This window comes from Gallus gallus, chromosome 1 (assembly GCF_016699485.2).
Source record: "Gallus gallus isolate bGalGal1 chromosome 1, bGalGal1.mat.broiler.GRCg7b, whole genome shotgun sequence".
NCBI lineage: Eukaryota > Metazoa > Chordata > Aves > Galliformes > Phasianidae > Gallus > Gallus gallus.
In genome coordinates, this window is record NC_052532.1 from 77,297,647 (window position 1) to 77,322,495 (window position 24,849).

The window sequence follows — 24,849 nt, forward strand, 5'->3', positions numbered from 1 at the left end:
AAAGCTCGGCTCCACCTTCCCCCATGCAAAATAACCTCTTCTTTAGGCACCTAAAGAAGTACACACGGGATAAATTTTGAGATTTTTAATTTTTACAAATGTTTGAAAGAATCACTGAGCACACAGTGACAAATATTCCAGCAGTTGACAGGCACCCAATGAATGATCTCCTGAATTCAGTATTGGGATCCGAATTTACTAGAAAAAGGTTTTGTGCTGATGGCAGCAGAACTCCCTCACTTGGCCAAAAATAATAATAAAAAAAAAACAGGTTTGATTTTACTTTACAGATATCTGAAGATTAATGAAGATCAGAGATGAATTACTATATCCACGTAGGTTAGTTTTTACCACTAAGTCCCCGTGCTCCCTCCCCAGATTTAACTGGTGAGGTGAAGAAGGGATTACAGCCGTGATGTGGTAGAGCCCAATTCTAGAACTGGGTCACTACAGATGGAGCTGGGGCATGGAAACCAAATCTGGTTACTGGTGTAACAATTTCAAAGTGAGGTCAAACAAAGCTAGTGTGCAGGAAGTTCCAAGCTCCTCACTCCCATCTTCTGCTGGTCAGCGCTGGCGGTTCTAGAAGGCTTTAGTTCTTTCATTTCTTCCCTTGTTTGAGTAGAAGACTGTCACTGCAAGGGAGACAGAAGTGAGTAATTAGCCCAGAAAGCACAAGCAAAGCTGAGTTAGACCCTTACTACAGACTTGGGAGCGTGGGGTGTCACACTCCGACAATCTGGACTTCAAGTCCTTTGAAGTCCTTTTTTCAAACCCCCTTAAGCCTGCTGGGACAAATAAGGTAGAATCTGGCCAAAGAGGTGCAAAGAAGATCAGAGATAGCACAAAAAATAAAACAGCTCTGGTTTCCTTTCTTGATTCTAAGTTTTTAGCCACACACTACTAACTCAGCTGGCACTGCACTATCCAGTTAACACTGGACAAATGAGGCTAAAACCATAAAATTCTGTCTGGCTCTGAAAGCAGGGAATGAGGTTTTCTAGCATGGACTGGAAAGCTTTTGGAGAGTAACAAGAGCATCTTTTCAAGAAATCATTACCCCAAATCAACACAATTTACTACAACCGTCTGCCTCCACAGAGCCCTCTGTTTTAACAGCAGGATGTCCAGTACAAGTAGGATAGAGCAAAGGACACTCCTCAGATTATTATTCCTGCTTTCCCCATGCAAGGTTTCAAGACACACGCACTGCTCCAATTACTGAACATCTCTCACTTGATGTAGATGTTTGTATGGCCCCTGCAAGGAAAGGCTTCAAGCTTCATATCGTAAATGGGAACCAAGGTAGAAACAGAATGAACTGGTAGCCAGAAATGCCCAAGAAAAGCAGCACCCAGGCCAAATACCAACACATCAATGTCCCTGTTCCAAACACTAACAAAAGGATCAAAAAAAAGGTCAGCGTCCTACCTTCCTCTGTGTCAGGAGATGTCGTAAGGGGGTGGAGAGGGAAGAGAAAAGAGAAAATCATTAGATTAAAAAAAAAATAATTCATTTCTGCAGTAAGCAAGACTGTACTCTACTTAATTGTGTTCTGTGGCATCAGAATCTTCTCAGAGGAAAGATCCTGAGAGAGCTCCTAAAAAAAGACTAGTTTCACAAGGAAGGTGCAGGTAAATTCCCCCACAGCAGCCACCTGTCCCCTTACCTGGTAAAGCCCTCATCCTGCAGGTTCAGTACCAAGTTATCTGCTGTGAGATACACACGGTTTTGGGAGCCAGCAATCTGAAAAAAGAAATCCATGACAGAGATTGAATAAAAAAGTTTAAATACACAAGGAAGAATAGCATTAATAAATAATCACTCTCTCCCTCTAGATACAGCACTCTTGCTTGTATACACTTACAATCTTAGTTAAATGAATGCAGTTTCCAAAACCAACCATGTAATGTCCTTACTTCCCATCCCAGTGCCGTCAGACTTTTAAAAAGCAGCGATCATTCTGTCTCCTCGTCAGACAGACCTTTGATCCCATGCCTATCTGTCCCCTCTTCCCAGTGTGCAGCAAGCCAGGAGCTTGTGGTGGCTGCAGCCGAGGGAGGGTGATGAGATGTGATTTGGATCTGGCCTTGTCACACGAAGGGCATAAACTCCTAGCCTCGCGTGTAATTGCCGATCACTGCTAACTAAATCTTTACATCTATTTGATCAGAGAAGAGCAGACCTGGGATAAAGATCAGGACAGGGCAGGTCACATTCGCCTTAAATTCATCATATGGCCACTGGGCTACGAGGACAGCGCAAGTGCGGAAGAAACATGGAAGTTCTGTGCTCCTCTACTCACCGTTTTTGAGATGTTCTGAGCAGCTCGTATCTTACGTAGTTTGATGTAGCCTGGATTCCTGCTCAGAGCTTCACCGAGGTACGGAGTACAGTAATGGAAAATAACTGGTAATAGAAACCCCCTGCCTTCCATTAATTCCTCCCAAGGAATTCACACAGACGTATGAACACATATCAGCAAATATCTCAAAGGGGAAAAAAAAATGCTTGCTACACCACTAACTGGGGCCTCTAGGCAAGGACGTTTTTACATTTCCAAATCAAGTACAATGTTATTGCCCCACACAGCAAACAGTAATGACATCTTACAACAGGGAGCAAAGGCTCACGACGTCTTCTGCCCTGATCTGTAACCTCAGACAAGTAGCAGCATTTAATCCTCACTCCGACAAATAGCATGGAAAAAACAAACCCGAGGCCGACTTGAAGCTATCATCTCCTCTAAGTCTGCTAAACATGAACCCATGCAACAAATTCCAAGGCCTGTCAAGCTCACAAGCCTCATCCCACAAAACCCCCAAAGCAGGATATCATCTTAGCAGCTGTAGCTTCTCCTTCAGCCTGAACAATCTTCTGCTTCTGCTCCTGCTTGGCCTTCTCCACCAGGAACTGTGCACGCTGTGCCTCCTGCTGAGCTGCACAGAGAAAAGACAAAAGCATTCAAAACAGATCCCATGTCTTGAATCCTCTGCCAGGGCTCTATGGCTGAGGCCTAGGGAGCTCATGCTTCTATAAGAACTGACAGTATTCTAGGGCCATATCCACAAGCAAGAAATGTATTTGAGTATACTTCTGCCGCTGCTGCTTTTTTTAATAAAACCAACAGCAACCACAACCTCTAAGTATAATCCCCATAGGAAGTAGTAGGAAAGTCCCACAGCTTTGGGAACATGGTCCCATTCATGACCTATTCCATTAACTATGGCCCAAAGTTTTCTGCTAATACTTAGAATGATATAGTTAGCTCCACTGCTAAGGAAGCTGGGGCTTGTAACCCTAAAGTTGTATCCGTGCAAAAATAACATGCTAGCTCAGATTTGCTTCCTTGTTTATTAATTCAGTAAAAAGAAAAAAGCAACCCACCCTTTCAAGGCATAAATTGAACTCACCCACTTGCTTGGCCTCCACGGCTGCTGTGTATTCACGACTGAAACTCAGCTCTGTGATTGCCACATCATCCAGGATGAGGCTGAAATCCTTGGCTCTCTCTGTGAGTTCTCGCCTAATGAGCAGAGACACCTGAAACACAAATACAGCAGGAGTGCTCCACACAGGCTGTTTCTCACTTCCAGTGCACTACAAAACTGAAGCACAACTGCTCTCCACAGTTCATTCACAGCAAGCCTGAGAGACAATACCCAAAACAAAGCTTGAAATATGGACATTAATGCCTGTCCTCTGAATCTGACACCACTAAATAACTCCATATTCAGAGCTACGCGTAGCGATTCAAACCTTAATTTCAGCCATTTATAATTACTTAACAATGCTATACCAGAAAAAAACAACTTATTGAAGGTCTGTTGGTTTTTTGTTTGTTTTTTTAACCTTTCACATCCTACCCTATGTAGTTCCACAGTTACCACGTATGTTTTGGAGTATTTCCTTCTGTATCTTCAATTTTCCACTGTTTGGAACTTAAGTTTTTCCTCAACCCTTTACTGAGTGAATTGCAAGCACATAACTACACGGAGTCACTTTATTTCCTTCTGATTACAAACTGCTCCACACACATCACTTTACAGTAAAGACTGCTAAACACAATTTGGTTCACTTGGTTCAGAGGTCTCACGGTCACCTCACAGTCCTCTGCTTCTGGTAAACCTAAACAACGCACAGCTACTGTTTCCCTGCTGCCACACCCCCCTTTTCAACTCATTCTGGTTATACAACATCTAACACATTAAACTGTCTCCTCAGTGAACATCACACAGCTGAAGATAAAACCCCGATGTTCCCGTTACTGACCAGTTCTTACAATAAAACCTGGACACTTAATTCCTTGCTTTTTTATCTGTCATGGATTTGAAACAAGTTAGAGGAACGTTGTGTTTCATCTTTGTGACAACTTATCCTCTTCAGCAGTCTCACGCAAGACCTTCTCCAAAGCCTTTTAAAAGAAGATCAGCAGCTCCACTCTCCCTCATTTAGTGGTAGATACTCTCAGAATCCCAGGCACTCAAATTATTAAAACATAAGCTTACACGTAAGGGCTTTTAAAAGCCAGTAATTTTCATAATTTTGCAACCCCTCCAGGTTACCCTCCAACCTATTCCTAAACAGCAATATTTAACAATCGTCCATAGCATCTGTCACCAAATGCTTACCACTTTGCTAACTCCTGACCTGCTTCTCATTTCAGATCCACTCAAACTGTTCAGTTTGCTCTGACATCTCCCTGGAAACCCACAAAGGGTCAGGCAATCATTTTTAAGGCAGTTCCAGTGCTACGTGCTCCCTATGATTTACATTAGCTCTCCCTCCCCCATTATTATGTTGCGGAGCAGTTTTGCATTCTACGCAACCAATGTTGTCCTCAAAAGCTGGTGGTACAGCTTCAGCATCTGTATCAGAATCAAACCATAAGCAGAATACAGTCCATACCCTTTCTGCCAGCAGATATGCATCTTCCACCCCTTTTAATGTTCCCCACGTGGACAATTTAAATGTCCTTTGCAATCTGAGCAGAAGCTCCCTCAGGAAGGGTCACCTGGGCTCTCTGTGTGATGAGCTGCGAGGCGTTGAATTTGGCCACCACGCTCTTGAGCACCTCGTTGACGATGGAGGGCAGGACTCGCTCCTCGTAGTCCAGGCCCAGGCGCTGATACATGCTGGGCAGCTCTGCAGCATTGGGGCGGGTGAGGACGCGCAGGGAGATATTCACCATCTGCAGGTCTGAGGAGAGAGACGTGAGCGGGGCCGGGCTCCAGCCCTCCCTCCCGCCCCACAGGCCCCGCCAGGGTCCGCTCTTACCTTTGGAGCCCGTGGGGGAGGAAATCTTCCGCGGCCGGGCGCGGATGTCATAGATGATGGGGTACTGGAACCAGGGAATCCTGCGAAGGATCGAGAGGCCTGCATCAGGGAGGCCGCACGGGCGCCCGGACTGAGGGAGAGGGGGGGTGGGGTAGGTCCTACCTGAAGTGCAGCCCCTCAGCAAGGATAGTGTCCTGCTGCACGCCGCCAATGCGGTTGAAGAAGATGGCCCGCTGCCCGCCTTCCACTGAGGGGAGAAACGGCGCGGTCAGTACGGGGGGGAGGGGGGCGACGGGACAGAAGGATGGGGCGCGGGCCCGGGGAGAACTCACCGATGAAGACGGACTCGCGGACTCCATAAGCCAGGGCGCCGGCGCCCAGCAGCAGCTTGAGGGCGGTGCCGACGCCACGCGGCCCAGCCGGCAGCCGCCCCGCCAAGTCCTTCAGACTCTGCGCCATGGCCGCGCCGCGCCGCGCGCCCCGCCGGGAAGGACACCGGAAGCTTCCGCGGCTGCCTTCCGCCGCGCTCCGGAAGTGGTCCCGGGGGGAGGGAGAGGAAAGGTGCCATCTTGGGTGGCTGTAGCGGCCATTGGCGGCGCTCGCGGTGACGCTGCGTTGTGGGGCTGACAAAATGGCGGCGCCCAGGCGACCGCGTGAGGAGAAGGAGCAGGAGGATGGTGATCTGTTGGAGGCTAAACGCGTCCGCGGGCAGCGGCGGCTTCTGGTGGTGCTGGAAGGGGCGAGCCTGGAGACAGTGAAGGTGCGGACGAAGGGAATCGGGCCGGGCCGGGCGGATGCTCCGCGGTTTCTATTGTCAAACTGTCCGTGCTTTGGCCTTAGGTGGGGAAGACGTTCGAGCTCCTCAATTGCGACAAGCATAAGGCGCTGCTGCTACGGAGCGGCCGGGACCCCGGGGAGGTGCGGCCCGACATCACCCACCAGGTACCGGCTAGGCACTGGCAGCACGGGCTCGTCTGGGCTGTGCGCGGCCACGCCGGTGTGGCACTCGCTGCGGGAAAGTGCCCCCGAAGTGTGGGGTATCGTCTGATGGCCCTGGGGTGGGAACACCGCCATACTCGTACTTAATAACGTGTGTGTTACTATTTATTTACGTTTGGGATTGCTTGTTTCTCAGCATAACAGTAGTACTTGTATGGCCACATAGGCTCTTTTTATGTCGTGTCATTTCTGCAGTCATGGAGTCTTTGCCAAGATCCCTCCCTTGCACCTTTTCAATTTCCACTACTGCATGTTTGTTTTGCTTCAGAGTCTTCTTATGCTTATGGATAGCCCCCTGAATCGGGCTGGCCTTCTGCAAGTGTACATCCATACCCAGAAGAATGTTTTAATTGAAGTTAATCCTCAGACCAGGATCCCAAGAACTTTTGATCGATTCTGTGGTCTTATGGGTAAGCGACTCATGCTTTGTACTGGCCACAAAATTATGCAGGGTGGTGGTCAGGAGCAAAAGAGTTTCAGGAAAAGTCAAAAAGTTGGACTGACTCAAAAAAGTGAGGAAAGAGGAGAGGAATGAAAGTTTCTTTTGTCAATTCCCAGCCACTTACAACAAATACACACTCCTTAGTACAGTAGGGAGCTGCCTGCATGAGAATGTGCTAATGGCAAAATAACTCTGATCAGTGGTTTTTTGTTTTTTGTTTTTTTAACTTCTTTAGAGGATACTGGGAACTCTAAAGTTCATTTCTAGTTGACCTCTCACCAGTAGGCAGACAATGTGCTTCCTCCAGCAAGAGAACAGACTGCTTAACTAATGTTCTTCTCTTTTGTCAGTTCAGTTGCTGCATAAGCTCAGTGTTCGAGCAGCTGATGGTCCTCAGAAACTGTTGAAGGTAAGCAGTCGTTGACTGTTTACAGGTAATGGTGCAAGATTCCTCTTTGCAGCTAGCAATGTGTTTGCTTTAAGTGCAGCGTATATTGTGGGTTCAGCTATCTGACAGAGCCTCTTACCTCTACGCTGTCATTAATATTTTTCTTTCCTGTAGGTCATTAAAAACCCAGTCAGTGACCATCTACCTGTGGGCTGTATGAAGATAGGTACCTCTTTTGCGGTTCCAAATGTGACAGATCTGCGTGAACTGGTTCCTACAGCAGAGCCAGTAACTATTGTTGTGGGAGCTTTTGCTCACGGTTCAGTAAGTACATGTAGCCTTTTTACTTGGGAGTTGTAAATATCTTTATGAATGTAGTAGATTTTAGTGCCACTCTTGAGGGTTATTTTTTTTGTTGTTGTTTTTTAAGAGTTCTCTATTCTTTGGGAACTTTTCTCCCAACCCCTTCTCTGCTATAGGTCTGTTAAGAAACTGCCCAGCTCTGTAATACTTGGGCCTTTCAATGAAGAGAGGGTTATCAATTGCTTTAACATGGCAATATTAAGTCTTGGATGAACCATGGTCATATAGGAGCAATGATGTGCCTCTGAAACCGATGGAAGTAGATAGGATAAAGTGACAGTGTGCAGCTTGATATACAGTCAGATATGTATTTTCCTCTTCTTTCTCCCCCCAGGTCAATGTGGACTATACAGAAAAGATGATCTCTATCAGCAACTATCCCCTCTCTGCTGCCCTCACGTGTGCTAAAATTACTACTGCCTTTGAGGAAGCCTGGGGAGTAGTATGAGCTTCTGTCTCTGCTGCTGTTGTGATGGACTGCTATACAGAGACTCCAGATTCTGGAGAGGCTTTTTTTAGTTCTTTGTGGACCTGGTGCAGCTTTGGGCTCCTGAAAGGGAAAAGCTTCAGTTTCTTCTTTGTAGCTTCTGGAGCAATGCAACTTTACATGGACTGCCCCACCAACCCTTTTTCCTCCTATTAAAGGTAACTTTTCATAAGACTGTGTATTGTACTTAAGTTTTTGTAAATGAACAGCTTGGACATCACTCTTGATAGTAAATCCAAATTTGCTGTGGAACCAAAGTTCTTAGCTGGGCCCAGCAGCTCTTTCTCTGTGATACCTCGTGACCCACACTGATGCACCCTGGAGGAAATGAGCTGAAGCAGATATGAAAAAAGAACAGGAGCAACTTTATCTTGGATGACAAACGTAGAAAAGTCAGAGGGTAGCTCCATTCCAATACAGTGCCCGCGTTGAGTGTTTTACAATCATCTGATATCAGCAGAGAGACGAGAGTGTCCACTGGAGGGCGGCAGAGAGATAAGGCAACATACAGAAAGTGGAGGGTCCGGAAGGAGACGACTCCATTCCCCTCCTTTCGGGTCTTTGACCCTGTGCTTTCTCTTTTTCCCCCTCCTCACGTTGAAAAAAAAGTCATACTTCAACACAGCAAACTTGGCAGGTGATGCTTTGCTTCTGGAGTGTTAATTTAACTCCTACAAATGCATGGGTGGTACAATCTGAAAAAGAAAGAGCTATTAGACCTGTTTCAGTTGTCTTGTTTCAGGGCTGTAACACTGCTGTTTCACTTCGCTGCCTTGTCCAAGTGTGGGATTCCTGTGAGGTGTCCCTGAAAGTAGTACAACCTTACCTGTTGGCTGTTATTCTGCTTTTTTTAGCTTTTCTTTTCGTGGCACAAGTAACTTGCGAATATAAGGCAACACCAATAATAAGGTGAAAAACAACACGTGGCCAAGGAAATAAATAGACTTATACACCTGTAAAGAGAAAGGGTTAAGGGTCAGCAAGCAGACATCTGCTAAGACCACACAAAAGGGCAAGCAGGGGTAAAAGGGATTGGTTGCGTGGACTGTGTGTTTTAAGTTAATAAATACCTTCATCCATTTGTCCCAGGTGAAAAGGCAAAATGGCACCAGAGAATAACCCATAAACATCCAGTGGTTAGTCTGCTGTAGCACATAGAAAATAGGCTGCAAGGCAGTGATGGAGGCCAAAGTGCTTAAAGTAGGACTGTCCCGAACAAGGTTTATAACCTAATGTAAAGGAAAATAAAGCTTTCCTCAGTTGGATGTCTTATGGTTGTGTCTGTAGGCCCTGCAACCACACTATCCTTGTTAATTAACTTTGGTAACTATACAACAAAAAACTAAGTACGTACCCTATTCTCGAAGTTTTAATCAAAACCGAAAAGGCTAAATATGGAATATTTTGCTTTCACTACCAGAGATTGAGCAGAGGCATTCTGCTTACGTGCTTGTCTTCCAACCTTCCCAGCTGGCAAGCACTTCAGTTGCACTATGCTCATGTGCCAGTTGTACTGGAAAAGCTGATGGGAAGAAAGCTATGGCTTGCCAGTGTATAAGCTAGGAACTTGTTGAACCCTTGAGCAGAACAGTACCATGTGTGAACACCAGTTTCTAAGTGAGCAGCTATTAAACCCTTCAGTGTGGCAGTTTCCAGACTCGAGGGGAAAGGCTAATGCAGGTGACCTCATTCTGCTACGTCTGACAAAGCGCACCTGTCTTTCAACGATGACTATGAGCAACTCCATTTGAAAGCACACCAGGTAGCCAGAGTGTAGTCCGTGCCAAATAGCCAGGAAGAACAGGGCCAGTGCCTGTGACAGCAGTTTGTTACCCAGGAACTTCAGGCGCTTGAAGACGTAGCTAGAGCAGAGAAGAAACAAAGTGCTTCTAGTTCATTGTTTATCCTTCCCTCTCCATGTCAGAGATGGAAGGCTCGGGACCGTGTCTTCACATTTCCCTGTGGTAACAGAAACAGCTAGACAGCTCCCTTTATCAGGGCAACTTACACTTCTTATCTTAAAGGAATGCCAACTAGTGGGGATAGGTGGTTCTTCTGACAACACCCATAGAATTGAAGATATTTTACAATTCAGTTGTGGTCCAGCAAGAGCTGAGCCAAAATCTGTGTCATTGCATAGGAAGCATCAAGAAGGAAACAGCTGCCAAACTGCATCAGCCAGTAGAGAAATTCGGCAGCTGTTTCACCTGTTCCACAACTGTTTGACCAAGAAAGCTAGAGGGCTCACGTAGCTCCATTCTAACCTCTTCCCTCCAGCTTCTGCCATTTTCAATTTCTTGCCTCTGTTAACAAAGAACTGCCTTTTTAAATTGGATCAAAAGATCTACCCAACTCAGTAAGCTGTTGCAAATGGGAGTAGAGTGAGAAATGAGAACTAGCAGATGCCAAGTACTCCCTTCTCAACTTATGACCTTGGTTCTGCTGACATAGGTACTACTGATACTACAGAAGTAGAAATTTGTCCTGCTCACCGGGCCACCCAAGCGTTGGTGTTGATGTTAAAAGAAGCAATGGTCCCTGTGAACAAAGGTGTTGTCTCATACAGCCAGACCTTCATATTGGCACAGGCATCCCACACAGGTTTTCCATTCTGGTCGTTCCCATTGTACCCTAGACCAACAAGGATGCAGACACCTTCCTATGGAAAAAGACACAGAAGAAAGATGAGAAGAGAACATCAGTTTTTTGTTGTTGTTGTTTTGGAAAGGCAGAGCTGGGGAAGTTCTGACCCTGTGCTCAGTGGGCAGTACCACTGCAGATGGAGAAAATGGGTTAAAATCTTCTATTTTTGATTAGTTAGCCCTTGCCTTACTTATAGCAAACTACACCGATCTGCACTGATACCTAGATACTTGAATTGCTTCCATTTAGTGCTAAGTCCAAAAGTATACTTTGTAACTTCAGCCGCGCTGACATTGTTCATTTGTCTTGTTTCTAGAAATACTTGTGACTCACCGTAACGAGCCAGCAAGTTACGTATTTGTAGAGTATGATTTTGCCCCAGACCAGTATGTAACCACAGCGGAACCAGAAAGGCTTCTCCTGCAGAGATAAAACAGAATAAAAATGAAAATAAACGAGTTCTGGCTAATGAGGATAGATGAGATCTCATCACTGTCTTTCATTTTAATCTAATCAGCATGTTGCGACACTAAATAAACTGGACTACCAGGCTACAGGGTTATATGAATTCATACACCTTTTCAACTTCTTTTGGTGATATTTGACTGTACCGAAATAAGTACTCTGGAATTCTCATAACCATTGCTGGAACTGATACCCTCATTTACTCACACTGGTACAGAAAAGCTGAACGGGGACCGATGTCCCTGTTGGTTGCAGGGGAGTTGGACTAGATGACTTTTAGAGGTCCCTTCCAACTCTGAGGATTCGGTGATTCTATAATCTGCAGATTGGAACTGCTTGTTAGGAGTTCTCAAAGAACCTCAAAGATTCTGTAAATTTTTAATTCAAATGAGTCAATCTGCAGAATCTGCTGCTGCGTCCCTCTACACAAAATAACACTGTTGAGAGAAGCAAATCAAGTTTTTCTTTCAAAGCTAGTCTGTACTCAAGGACAGCTCACCTAATAAAGTCTACACAATTAACCTCCATCTTCAAATTTTAAAAAGCCTTGGAAATTACTGTGGCAGAGCTCTTTGCATGTAATGGTTGAACAGTTATTAAAAAGCAACAAAATACATGTTAGGATTCCAAAAACAGCTGCACTATCCAAGATGAATTCTTGTATAAGTTTTTTATTTGGTTCAGTTCCATTTAACACATTCTTGTTCTGCATCAAATGGAATCCATAGGACAGGCAGCAAAGCCAAATGAGTTATGGGAAGGCACAGCACCAGTTGCTGACTTACCTTCTTTTTCAATTGAGGCAAACCTAAAAAAAACCCCATGACTTTCCTCTACTTTAGTAGATCCAGTGCCCTCCAGAGAAGTAGAATTCTTCCACATATCAGAACTGTCAAATATATACATACCATGTAATCATCTGAGATGAGGTATTCCTCAGAGATGTATGGGCTTGACAAGGTATAGGTCACTAGAAATAAGAGACCCAAACTCAGGCGCTTGAGAGCAGGCACAAAACTGAGAAAGAAAAATACGAAGGTCAAGGAAAAGCCCCGTTTAAAAACAGAAGTGGAAATGAGGAGTTTGGGGAGACGGTGATAGGAGGTTACCACATTCCACTGCAGCAGATGCCTCTACTTTTGAAGCTGGGGTGCTGACCGTACCAGGTCAGGACTGAGTCTGTACTAAACAAGTGTCAATATTTGTGCCCCCAGACAATGCTAGGAAATTATGCAGAGTTTATGAGCAACTTCTGAATGGCTGCCTTCTCTTATAAATCACTTTTAGTCACAGTGCTTCAGTGTCCAGGTAAGAATGCACTCTGCTGCAGGGAACGTATGGAGGATTCAGCATTCTGGGATCTTAGGAAAGCAAGGAGCTAAGTGGATCTCATTACCTATTGGGTCTCTGGCCTGGAACGTCAGTCATCTCACCCTTTGCCAGTTTCTGATAGTCTGTCATGGAGAACTGAGGCCCCACCATGAAGGCACCATAGAAATAGGAGAATCCTGAGACCTCCAGCAAGGTAGGAACTCCCCGGACAGCAAATCGACGCTGCTCAGGGGTCAGGAGCTCCTGCACCAAAGGGATTGGATTAACATCATCCTAAGGGTTGTCATACATAGCTCTAGATGTTACGTTTTCAGTGCATCTCCTTTATGGTCTAAGTTCTTGCTCTCCACATACAGGGAACTTTCCACTTTCTACTTCATGTTCATTCCTCTCCTCATCCCTCTCGTTCTATCTCCAGTCACTCCAACAGCTGAGACCAGTTGCACAGATCTATATTCCCAAAAAAGCTCAAAACAAGGAAGAAATCTATTAACATGCATCCCTGCCAGTGCAGACGCACAGTAAAAGCTCTGTATCTGATCATTACCAATCCCTGACTGCAACAGTATGTATCCAGACCATGCTGTTCTACAGTTCCTACTTCTTGATGCAAGAATTTAATGTCTTCAAATACTTGAAACTTCAGCTTAAGAGATTTCAGATGAACATTTTTTTCTTGCAGTTAGTGATGACTGCATGGATGCTGAACACTGCGCCAGGCCCTGAACAGGAGGTGAGAAACAAAGATGCCTAAAGTAGGGTGAAGAGACCGTAACAAGTGTTCTGTCCTTTTCCACGCACTGTGCTGTGCGACTTCTGTCGCCATTTCATCTTCTCTAATAACAGGGCCATAACAAATGGCAAAAATCCAAGATATGATATGACTCAACAAAAGCAAGGAAGATGGGAACTGAGATCCAGTGCTGATGGTTTGCACATTAAGGGAATACTACCCACAAGACACAGAGCATTGGAGATTGGGAATCTAAAGCAACAGAGCTGGGGGAAGGAGATGGTGGGGAATTTGGAAGGGGACAGAATAATATTTTGACACAATTCAGTGCTGAAGCAACTTTTGTCCATCTGTAATTGTTAGTGTTTCCATTCCAAATAATCTTTTTCCACTACAGAATTCAGTGCTATCAGATATTCACAGATACTCGCCTCTCAGTTCTGGCTTTCACTGAAAATGAATACAAGTTACTAACTTACATCCTTTGAACCTGATTTTCTGGCTTCTAGATCACTGGAATAGCAAACAAGAGGAAGGAAGGAGAATTTGTGTTTTACTCACCGGATCTTTTCCTCCATCATAGTAATCGATGGCCAGACCTGGAGGTGAGAAACCATCGTGTGAAGATCTATGATGGACTACCTGGGCTGAGCAAGCAGTCCTCTTTTCCCTGAGGCACGGCTTACAGAATGCAAAAGATAACAAGGCAGCATTGCTTACCAATCAACTTGAGAGTCAAGACGCAATGTGGCATTGTCCACTTGATGTCATAGTGCTCTGTGGCTGTGAAGTAATAGCCAGCCATAAGGTACGTCTGAAAGAAACCATTATTTGGGTTATTTAAAGCAAACCTCCAGCAGTTTTTGATCTGTTTCCACTTTTCCACCTATATTTGCTAATGAGAATTGCAAAACTGAACAGAGAATTATTTCTACAAACTGATGCAAACTGATACAAAACTTCCTTAGGAGGAAGATTTTCACCCAGAGGGTGGTGACATACTGGAACAGGTTGTCCAAGGAGGTTGTGGATGCCCCATCCCAGGAGGCATTCAAGGCCAGGCTGGATGTGGCTCTGGGCAGCCTGGTCCAGTGGCTGGCAATCCTGCACGTAGCAGGGGAGTTGAAACTAGATGATCTTTGAGGTCTTTTTCAACCCAGGCCATTCTATGATTCTATGAATCTATGATGCAGTAAAAAAGGGAATTTTACCATCTGAAAGACAAACGTGGTGAAGACAGCCGTGACTGTACGACCCATAAGCCTCAGGATGAGAAACTGAATTAGGACACATAGCAGTGAATGAAAGAACTGCATCCCTGTGAAGAGAGAGAGGTGAAGCAAGAATTAGATTTTCCCATTATAGGTCCCCTCAAACTGCAGCAAGCTCTGGGCCTAGTAGCTCTCTCTTCCAAAGCTCATCTTACCAAAATTGAAGTAAGCAATCGAGAGTCCTGTGAACACATTGTAGAGATGAATGAGGTAGGTCTCCTTCTGGAAGAGGAAATAGCGCTGGAACAAGGCAAAAGGATATCCTGAATAGAGGGGGGAAAAGATGGAAGAGTTGTAAATTAGTGTAAGCAAGCAGCAGCATTTGTAATGGTCCAGATTATAGCTTTGTTGAACATGTTATTAGGAACATGCACTTGACGTAGGTACATCACCAATACAGGCCATGGTATAATTGCTGATACTATATTTCCACCTAGGGGGATAGATGCTAGATGACTTAGTGGAGTTTCTGGCCTTATACATTACAAGAGGACGGACAGTGCTGAAATACACTTCAGTGGACCACTCTCTCACTCTTTTCCAAATTCTGTGACAGACACAGCAAATATTACAAGAAGGGAAGGGAAGATAAATTTTATGGTTAACACCACTGCACTGTTCTTGAAATTCAGTCCCTGCTCCCCCTCAATGACCTCATATATGATGGTGAGTAACATTATGGTCAATGGCTCTATGCCCAAGTGGAGGCTGGTGACAAGTGGTGTCCCCCAGGGGTTTGTCTTGGGACTGGTACTCTTTATCACAGACATAGACAATGGGATTCAGTGCACCTTCAGCAAGTTTGCAGAGACACTAAGCTGAGTGGTGCAGTTGATACGACAGAAGGAAGGGATACCATCAAAAGGGACCTAAACAAGCTCAAAAGGTGGGCCCATGTTAAGCTACTGAGATTCAACAAGGTACTGCACTTAGGTCGGGGAAATTCCAGATTTGTGTACAGACTGGGAAAAGAACTCCTTGAGAGCAGCTCTGCCAAGAAGAACTTGGTAGATGAAAAGAAGAAGAACTGGTAGATGAAAAACAACAAGAACCAGCAGCATATACTTGCAGCCCAAAAGGCTAACAGTATTCTAGGCTTCATCAAAGAGGGGAGGCCAGCAGGGTGAGGGAGACGATTGTCTTCTTCTACTTTGCCCCCAATAGATCCATTTGGAGTACTGTGTCCAGATCTGGGGCACAAGAAAAGCATGGAGCTTTTGGAATGGGTCCAGAGGAGGGAAATGAAGATATCAGAGAGCTGGAGCACCTCTCCTATGAAGGCAGGCTGAGGCAGCTGGGCTTGTTCAGTCTGGGGAAGAGAAGGCTCTAGGGAGATCTCATTGTGGCCTTCCAGTACTTAAAGAAAGTTTATAAACAGGAAAGAAATCAACCTTTTTTGACAGGTAGATAGTCACAGGACAGTGGGGAATCATTACAAACTAAAAGAGGAGACATTTAGATTAGATGTCAGGGGGAATTTTTTCATCGAGAGGAGTGAGGTGCTGGAACAGGCTGCCCAGAAGTTGTGCATGTCCCATCCCTGCGGGTGTTCAATGCTAGCATGAATGAGACCCTGGGCAGCCTGAATAAGCACGTGGCCATCCTGCCCTTGGTGGGAACTGGATGGGCTTTGAGGTCCCTTCCAACCCAACCCATTCTATGATTCAATGATTTTGTGATTTTTAATCCCAGTGTTTCCCAAGTGATCTCCAGTCATATATCCTTTCTTTTCTGATTCTTACTTTAGATTTGCATCTGATTTGTTAAGTACTATATATACAAAGCTGTAACTAAAATCCACTGAGACTACACATACAGTATTTTGAAAAATCAAAGTAAGAAGCATTTCCTATTGAGTAACTAAGATAAGTGGAAGGAGGTTTTTCCTTGCATTTTCTATATTTTAGAACATGTCCCATCTTAGGAATGACTCCAGATTATTATCCATGGCTCTAGTGAGAAGTAAATATTTGTGAAGCACTCTGGTAATATGGTGAGATGGGCCACATAAAATCCCAAGAGTAAATTAAACTGTTGTCTGAAGGGTTCAGGTGAGGATCATAATGCATACTATAAACACCGCCACATATGAGACAATAAATGTTTTAATACGTATTGACACAGTAAATCTTGTCCATCTTACAAGTATCTGAAGTCTGTTCATGCGAATGGTGTTTCTAAAGGTATATGCTTAAGGAAGTTGAATTGGGTTAGTAGAAGAAACCTTAAATCTGGCTATGAAATGTCAGAAATACGTGCAAATGCTTTACTTTGCAAATCTGTGTTCTGTTATCCTGATTAAAATCAAAGCAAACAAATCTATCCCAACAAAAAATGCAGAATACTAACCACAGTACTGGTGCCCACACTACTTATTAGTCTAGCTGAAGTCTGTAGCAGTGGAGAGATGTCTGCTACCTGAACTAACAGAGTAAAAGTAGCAGTAAGCAGTCACGTTTTATATGTCACAATAATAGGGTAATGAAACGCACATTCTGCTGAGCAGCATTTGATGGATGGAAGCTTTCCAATAAGTAAAGCCAAATCTAAACACTGGGAGAGGAAATGACAAACTGTACTGTTATGTCAAGTACACGTGCTGCAGTCAGTGCTAACAGCTGAGATGACTGGAGGCATTTTCTGGCCCTTCCCTTCTCCCCCACATCCCTTGTGAAGGAATTACAGAGTCTGGGATTTGGGCTACCTTGTAGATCCTGGAATGCCGCATGCTCTACTGAGCCCAGTTGCATGCCTCTTTATTCTGGAAACTCAACTGCTTTTCCCTCATTTCCACAGCTTCTTGCCATCTCTCATTGTGCCCTTCCTCCTTGTTACTGTTCCTTCCTCATTTTGTGTCCTGCACCAGTTTCCACTTTGCAGACTCTTTCTCATGCTGAATGATTGTCCAGTGTCCACATTCCACAACTCTTTGCCCACAGACCCTGGCAACCTTGCTCCTGGATGCTCATTCAGCCTTGCTCTCCCTTTTGCAAGAACAGCTCCTAATTCCCATACAAAATGCCTTACTCAAACCTTCCTTTTCCTTCCTGCTCCACTTTTCTCTGGTTCTTCCAACCCTATCGCATCCACCACAGCATTTGCCCTTTGGCCCAAGTGAGCAGCATCTTCCTCTACCACCCCTGAAAGCCAGCAGAGAAGAAAAGAAGTAATTGTCAGAGAGAGTTCAGCACATGGGCTCTCAGGGGATACAAGAGTAATTCAAACAATTCATATGATTAAAAAATAAGGCACTGCCTATCAGCCTCAAGCTCAGAAACACGGAGACAGACACTCTTTCCTCCTCATTTCAATTTTCCTGTGAAACAGATGATATTCAAGTTTAATAAACCTATTAACAACTGCCCACAGCTTTGTAAAACCAAAAGTGTTAAAAAAAACCTAACAAGTATTACCGTTGGCTCATATTGAAAGTTAAAACATTTAAGTTTTGAATGGAAAAATCTTTCCCCCTTTGAAAAAGCAGGAGAAAAATAAGATTAGAAGTGCAGGCAAAGTACAACGCATTGCTGCTCATCGACAGTTTTGGTCTTAAAACGTGTTCTCAAAAATCAGTGCAATCTCGCTAAATATTCAGTTTTAATTAACAACAACAAAAAAGTTTCCATCAATTTCTGTAGGCAGAATTAAATTGTGACTGAACATTCTATCTATCTCCACATTGTAGAAGTCGGAAATTCTATCCATTTTCTCTCATCCCCAACCAGTGTTCCTGCTCTTTGAATAGCCCTGTCTCACATTCCTTGCTTATTTCTCTTTAACCCCACACTGCTCTAATTAAAAAAATCATTAAAAAATTACAAGTCCTTACAAATGGAGGGCTACTAATAGGCACATGTCTGTCTTAAGAAAGCTAGACATTTAAGGCCCACTCTTGCACTAGGTAGGTGCTACTCCCGGTCAAAAGTCGCAGTGTCAGCCCACATTCTTCTGATAACCAGAACAAGTTGCTGTTACTGTGGACTACAGCTTCCTTACAGCTTTTCTGCACACAGATCATTCTCTCAGTTTTACAATTGGGCCAATTCCATACTGCAGATATAAACTTTAACCCCCACGTGGCAGTAGATACCGACTATCAGTGGACATTACGCTGCGGCCTGTCCACCACAGAGCGCTCCCATCTATTAGGTAATTAGTTGTTCCTACTGATAACAGTGGCAGCACTCCCACCCCACCACGGAGTCCTTGAAAGAGTATGAATTAGCACAGGAAAGGCAGGAAAGCAGTTACTGAAATAAGTGTTGCCATCTGGAAAACTTGCTGTAATATTTAGATAGGTTGGATTCGGGACGCCATGCAGTTTTCCTTTCGCCATTCAGAAACAGCAAGAACAGAAGCCCTGCTCCTCAGTGCTGAGACCGTGTGTAGCAGCTCCCAGTCTGCCAAATTCATCTTTTGCAGCTCTTTCAGGCAGAGCTGACTGAGACAGGAAAGTAGCTGTAATACTCGTGGAGAAGACAGAAGGTGACCTTCTGATCCAAGGTAACTCTCCTCTTCAGTGCACCATCAAACTGAAACGCTGCCTGCACGCACAGTTGATTTTTTGCCTCTAGATAAGACTTTTTACAGCAAGGAATTAGCAACTGATGTAAAAGTGGCAAATTAGCTGAGACATGCCTCTGATGATAAAAAAGATGGAAGAATTTATGAGAACAAGAGGACAATCTCCGGTTAAGAGAACCCTGGAGTTAGAATGGAACAGCTTCTTTGCCACAGGCTTTTGGGAGAGTAGTGGATTGCTGCACAACGTCAAGGTTGTCCTCAAATACAAGAATCTAACTGAACAAAAACGTAAATGATTAAGAGGCTGGATTAAGCAGGAGGGCTAATTCCAAGCAAAACCAGCATTGTTAAATTTGCCACATTCTAGAATGTGTGACTAAAGTGCCTTTTTCCAGAGATGAAACTGCAAATAAGAACACCAGAAGCCTTTTCTTACTTTTAAGTCTTTGCTCCTTTTATTTCTCCTTTCCTACATGCTTATTCCATTTCATCTTCACGCTTCTTTTTCCTACTGCCCATCAGTGAACTCTACCTTTGTTAAAATCCAGCGGATCAGTTGCCTCTGTATTCTTATAAGAGCACTAAAACTAAAAGGATGGGGACAATGAGAAAAAAAAGATGTGTTAAAATGTAAGCACTACGTGGTATTTTGACTTCAAAGGCGTTCTCTTTTTCTGCCTGTAATAGCACAAGAACTCCACAACTTTAAGAATCGGCACACGCATGTGAGAGTTTTAATTCGACACAGGAGTGTACTTCTGATGTCCACTTATAGCGCTTCAGTTTGCACAGCGGAACCACCTCAAAGCATGCGAGCAGCATTCCTTTCAGATGAAACTGAACTGAAAATACACTCCAACAGGTGATCTGTCCATACAGCCAGCCTGAAAAAAGATTCAAAGAAAATGCCTGCAAACCATTGGTGAGAGGTGGAAGATGAATACTCACTTGCAAGCAAAGCTGATGATTTCTCAGACGTATAGGAAAAGCGTAATTCCCACACGTCACTGCTATGCCTGTAGAACAGGGAACACTTCCCAGTAGTGTTCCTGGCAGGTCTGGGTAGATCAGTAGGTCAGTTCTGGCTCAGGGCTGCAAACAGCATGTTGCCCCCAACTCCATGTGAGGCAGTGCCAGGTAGCTTTGCAAGACAGTACAGTACAGCCAGATCAGCACATCCAACTCTTGGGGATCATGCTCTACTTTACAGCTAGCCACATGAGAAGTAAGGCCAACCTAAAGCCTTACTTAGACAGCATCAAGGCCTCCTGATTCCTTGCTGAACAGTGACGGCAGGAAAGAAGCCAGTCTCCTTTCAAAGACAAAAAGACAGCCTCTTCTCTCTTCCCATAGTTGCAGGTGCTCCTTCCCTTCCTCCTCTACAATGTGAGTGCAGCCCTGGCACAGCCTGCTTACTTCAGCGACTAGAACTCTGTAAGCATGGTGCTAAGAACACCAGTGCCTTCCATGCTGACTTAAAGACAGGCCGTGTCCAGGTAAAACACTGCACTCAGTGAAGGCCCGCTGGGCCCTGCACCTAGCAAAGAATAAGGTGGAATACATCTCTTAGAAGGCAATTTCATATAACTGAGTTCAACATACCACACTTTCTAACATTACAGGGGCCACTCAAACTACACTTCAAGTAATGCTGCCTATAATATTGTCCAATTGCAGCCTCATTTCTTCCAAGTTTATGTGTACAAATTTTCACGTGTGAAGCCTGAAGTTTGTTTTTAACCCAGTATAGTCTGAGTAATGGACTCCACTCACATTTTATTCTTTACATCCTGCACAGGATGTAAAAAAGGTGCACCACTGATTTAAATACTGTGGGGTGACAAAAATCCCCATTGTAAAAGCATGTTTCTGTGTAAACAATCTCCATTAGTTTGCTGAGGAAATGTGCAGCTCTTTAGGATCACTCAATTTTTTGTTCTTGGTTACACTTCCTTCCTCCTTATCGTTTCATCCTATCTTTACCTTTTTTTTTTTCCCCCAACAGTGACAGACTGTTAACAGTTCTAAATGACATCTTTTGCTTACTTCATATCATGTTTAAGTGAATATTCTTACTCTGAATCGAGTGAGTCGGTTCAGAACATTTTTTTTTTCAAAAGACAATGCAGCTTTCTCCAGAAATTAAAATAAGAAGTTGCAAAGCCCTTTGCAATTCTTCCCATTTTTCTGAAGGCTGTTTTTTGTCAGCTTCTGGTAATCTCCAGAACAGTGAAACCCTGGAGACACACGTTGCAGTAGAACTGCATACTCTAGATGGTGAACTGCATCACTGGAGGAGAAAAGAGCAAAAACTTTTAAATCCATGCTTAGAACACAAAATCATACTTCATCCTCATTGTCTTGTTCCGATATAACTCGGCAGTACTAGCTGCAGGCAATAAAAACAATTTTCTTCCTGAATTCCTGCAAACACCTGAAATGGAGGAAGTCAAGAGAAAGCAACACTTTGCTTACCCTAATGCTATTTCCAGCTTTTCAAAACGCCTTTTGTTTTTGCCCCATGCCATCCTATGAAGCGGTTGTCAACAACAGTTTCCTTACCAAAGGCTTAGAGCCATTGGTAACAGTAAGAGGACTGCAAGCTAAGCTGCAGTGAAAGGAACATTTCTTTTAATGCCAGTGTCAGGTTAAGAAACTGCTCTCATTCTCCTGTTGCTCTGGAGTGGTGCTTGGCACTTACTTTTAATGCAATTGTACAATGCTTTACCATCTATCCATTAAGCAGGAAAGCCGGAGCCAGTCCTCTCAGCCTGACTGCCTACACAACTTGCATGAGGACCAAACTGTAGGCAAGCCTCTATTGCATGCCCTTAAGCTTTCTGTCTGATGTTATGTCTTCTCCTGAATGCAATGAAGAGACACTGACGTAAGGAGAAAGGTCAGGGAAATGCATACTGAAACAAGAGGCTACAGCTGCATGTTTTGGGGATGCAGGGAAAAAGGACATGTGCAGGCTCCCAGCTCCTGATCCCAAGACTTTTAATACAAATTTATTACAAAAAACTGAGACTTTATGCAACTGAGCATCAATCAGCTGTAGTGATACCCACAAGTCTTGGGCTCAATTAATCTACTGACGGCAGTGGGCATCTCTTCTCATCATTAAGATGCTAAATCTGCTGCTGTTCATTTCAAACTAATAAGGGATTTTATTCACCCACAGGACACCAAGCAGGAAACAGTGCCCTCCAATGTCATGTTTTAGTTTATTGCTTCCAGAAGGAAGAAGCTCTAAGAACTGTTCAACGCACATTCTGCAAATGCATCACTCTACAATATGTGTTTGCCTTCACATCCACTTTCCAACCCTTCTCCTAAATCAGTTCTTGTTGGACAAGTCCCTTGCTTAGTTCAGTTGACTCGCCCAGTAGTAGCCTATCTGCTTTTTCTGGTTTAGGTTTCTGCCAGGAAAGTAAATTGAATCAGCTTATAATTAAAGTCTCAGAGAGACATGTGGGAAAAGCTGTGGAGCTCATTAATTCACTCTGACCTATCTGCATGTCCTGTATGTGTCTCCTATTACTTACTTTTTCTTCTTTTTTATAAAGTTCAGCAGCTTCTGAGAGTTCAATCCCCTGTATCTGCATTTGATGAGAAAAATGTTGTGGTTCGGTTTGATCTTATTGCAGATGAAATCAAGCATGATTAAGTCTGCCCTAGACTGCAGTTACTAAGTGAAACAACTTTGCCTATCTCTCTTTCAAAAAATACACTTTCAGTTAGAGAAAGCTGTTTTTTAGACATCTCACACAGTAACTGCCACATCCCCTAATATACACTCTCAGGTTCAGAGAGAAGCTCTTATTTCCTTTCTGGGTGATTACACCATCCTTTTTTTCTTCCCCCCCCCTAAAACTCAAAGTTTCGTAAGTATTCCCAGAGACTTCTATAGGCAACTTGTAAAAACACACGTGAATGAATGTTCTGGGAGCTCCAACACCCATCCCCACAGATATTAGCCACATCCTGACTCCAGCCTTGCCTCGGCCATTTAGCCCATGCCTTTTAACTTAATGTGCTCAGATAAGCATAAGGAGCTTGTGTTTTGCAACAGTGCAGGTGGAGCACAGGACAACATGCCAGTTCTTCTAGCCACTTAGACGGCAGGCTTCACTCACCCTACCTGGTAGTGTGCACAGGCCACTCCTGCACACTCCCATTGCTGCTATAGACACCAATACTGCCCCTTGGCCAAGAGGTGCTTGGACAGGGCCATGACTCAGGCACCCTACTCTGAGCGTCCCTGCTTGAGCAAAGCGCCCAACAGATGGACAAGGAGGACCCTGCCAAGCCCAGCCATGCTGAAAGCTCTGTGCACCTGTGGTTCCCCAGCACGCACCTCTCTGGTCCCGTGCTCCCGTGGGACCTGATGTACTGCAGCACCTGGCACGTGTCTTGGGGCATTAGATTCTGCACCAGAGGGCGGTGGGGCCCTGGCACAGGCTGCCCAGGGCAGTGCTCACAGCCCCACGCTGCTGGAGTTCAAGGAGCCTCGGACATCGGACGCAGGGTTTGAGCGCTGTGTGGCGCCGGGAGGCGGTCTCGGTGATCACGGTGTGCCCCTCCCAGCTCGGGATACTCTGCTCTACGGCGAGAACTCCGCCAACAAAGTTCTGCACCCAGCAGCGCTCAGGACGCGGCTCTCCATCGCGCTCACCCCGCGCTGTCAGGACGCCCGTCCCGCGCTATCCGGATCCACAGGTCCCCGTGCCCGGCTTTCCCCCCTGGCCCTGCGCCCGGACACGCGTCGCCCCGCACCCGGACACGCGTCGCCCCGCCGCACGCCCTCTGCCAGCAGAGGCCCCACTGACTGTGGGGTCCGTGCCCGGAGCCGGAGCCCTCGGCCCCGCCCGCCCTTACCCATCAGGATGGACACGATGAGGCGCAGCGCCTGCTCCGACGAGCCCAGGGCCTCCGCCACCCGGGCCAGGCTCCAGCCGGACCCCGCCACCGCCATCTTCTCCGCCGGCCCCGCCGGCCGGTTGCTCCTGAAACCCAGCAGCGGCACCAACACCGCGGCCCCCGCACCGCTCTCGTCCCTCTCCGCGCCCATTGGCTGCGCTGCGCCGGCCACGCCCACTCGGCGCCTCCGATTGGACTGCCGTTGGCAGAGGGGCGGGGCTCTGCGCTCAGTAAGGCAAAGGTTACCCCGCGAGTGGGCGGTGCCGCGAGGTGTCCCCGCTAGCCAATGATTGGAGAAAGCGCCCGCGAGGGCGGGGCCCGACCCGAGAGGCGGGGGCGGGGCCGCGCCGGCGAGGCGGAGCTCGCCTTCCCATTGGCTGTATCCGGACAGGAGAGAGACGGACAGGGAGGGGTAGGGGATGTGGTCGGGTAGGGGTTACTCGCGGGCAAGAGGCGCGTGGCGCTAACGTTCGTTGGAGCGGAACCGGGCAGGGCCGCGCGGTGACGGGCTGTGGGGCCCCGCCGCCCCGCCGCCTGGGGACCAAGCGCCTTGCTCAGCCCTCGCGGTGGCTCCCGGAGGGCAGCTCAGCTGCCGTGCCCCTCAGAGGGTCGCTTCCCCCACAGAGCGCCGTTGCACGCTCTGTCCCTGCGGCACCCCGCTCCTTGCGGTCACTAGGTGGCTCTGCCGCACAGTTTCTAGTTGACTCGTGCTACGGGAGCCCTGTGGGTACGCCGCGAGTTCTCCTCCTGGCTGCCGGGTTCAGGTGCAGCGGAACCGATCCTCTCACTCGCGTTCCCGTTTTTATGTGTCACTCAAGCCCTGCCCAAAGCGAGCTGGCGGCGCAGGCACAGAGCCGCACCGTTAGGGGCCTCAGCAGGTCCGTGGCCTGGCAGTTTCTCAGTGTGTCCGCACCTCTCCGTGCCCCTGTGACAGCGCTGAGCCACTCGTGGGGAAGGTGTTCTTTTTTCCTGATTATATTCCGAATTGCATCTGTTGCATGC

At 45.9% G+C, this 24,849-nt stretch overlaps 3 protein-coding genes across 6 annotated transcripts; 1 reads left to right on the forward strand and 2 right to left on the reverse strand.

Annotated features, from left to right (window-relative positions):
• Window positions 1–70: 70 nt before the first annotated feature.
• On the reverse strand, window positions 71–5,765 carry PHB2 (prohibitin 2). 2 transcript variants are annotated; one of them, NM_001080885.2, is made up of 10 exons: window positions 5,610–5,765; window positions 5,440–5,524; window positions 5,278–5,357; window positions 5,015–5,199; window positions 3,414–3,543; window positions 2,836–2,939; window positions 2,306–2,383; window positions 1,670–1,746; window positions 1,432–1,437; window positions 71–635 (listed from the first exon to the last, which is right to left on the reverse strand). In NM_001080885.2, exons 1-10 carry the CDS (start codon window positions 5,734–5,736, stop codon window positions 602–604), a joined length of 906 nt encoding a protein of 301 aa, NP_001074354.1. In that variant the 5' UTR covers window positions 5,737–5,765; the 3' UTR covers window positions 71–601. The 2 variants fall into 2 exon arrangements, with proteins under 2 accessions (NP_001074354.1, XP_015149061.1); XM_015293575.4 differs by lacking the exons at window positions 71–635; window positions 1,432–1,437 and having other exon boundaries at window positions 1,666–1,746.
• Window positions 5,766–5,880: 115 nt separating this feature from the next.
• On the forward strand, window positions 5,881–8,130 carry EMG1 (EMG1, N1-specific pseudouridine methyltransferase). 2 transcript variants are annotated; one of them, NM_001278069.2, is made up of 6 exons: window positions 5,881–6,037; window positions 6,118–6,219; window positions 6,545–6,686; window positions 7,069–7,127; window positions 7,281–7,430; window positions 7,804–8,128. In NM_001278069.2, exons 1-6 carry the CDS (start codon window positions 5,909–5,911, stop codon window positions 7,915–7,917), a joined length of 696 nt encoding a protein of 231 aa, NP_001264998.1. In that variant the 5' UTR covers window positions 5,881–5,908; the 3' UTR covers window positions 7,918–8,128.
• Window positions 8,131–8,300: 170 nt separating this feature from the next.
• On the reverse strand, window positions 8,301–24,013 carry LPCAT3 (lysophosphatidylcholine acyltransferase 3). 2 transcript variants are annotated; one of them, XM_416516.6, is made up of 13 exons: window positions 23,806–24,013; window positions 14,556–14,663; window positions 14,341–14,447; window positions 13,850–13,943; window positions 13,691–13,728; window positions 12,461–12,639; window positions 11,973–12,081; window positions 10,933–11,019; window positions 10,449–10,615; window positions 9,671–9,818; window positions 9,027–9,185; window positions 8,783–8,909; window positions 8,301–8,651 (listed from the first exon to the last, which is right to left on the reverse strand). In XM_416516.6, exons 1-12 carry the CDS (start codon window positions 23,996–23,998, stop codon window positions 8,793–8,795), a joined length of 1,506 nt encoding a protein of 501 aa, XP_416516.5. In that variant the 5' UTR covers window positions 23,999–24,013; the 3' UTR covers window positions 8,301–8,651; window positions 8,783–8,792. The 2 variants fall into 2 exon arrangements, with proteins under 2 accessions (XP_416516.5, XP_046800464.1); XM_046944508.1 differs by having other exon boundaries at window positions 8,301–8,666.
• Window positions 24,014–24,849: the final 836 nt, after the last annotated feature.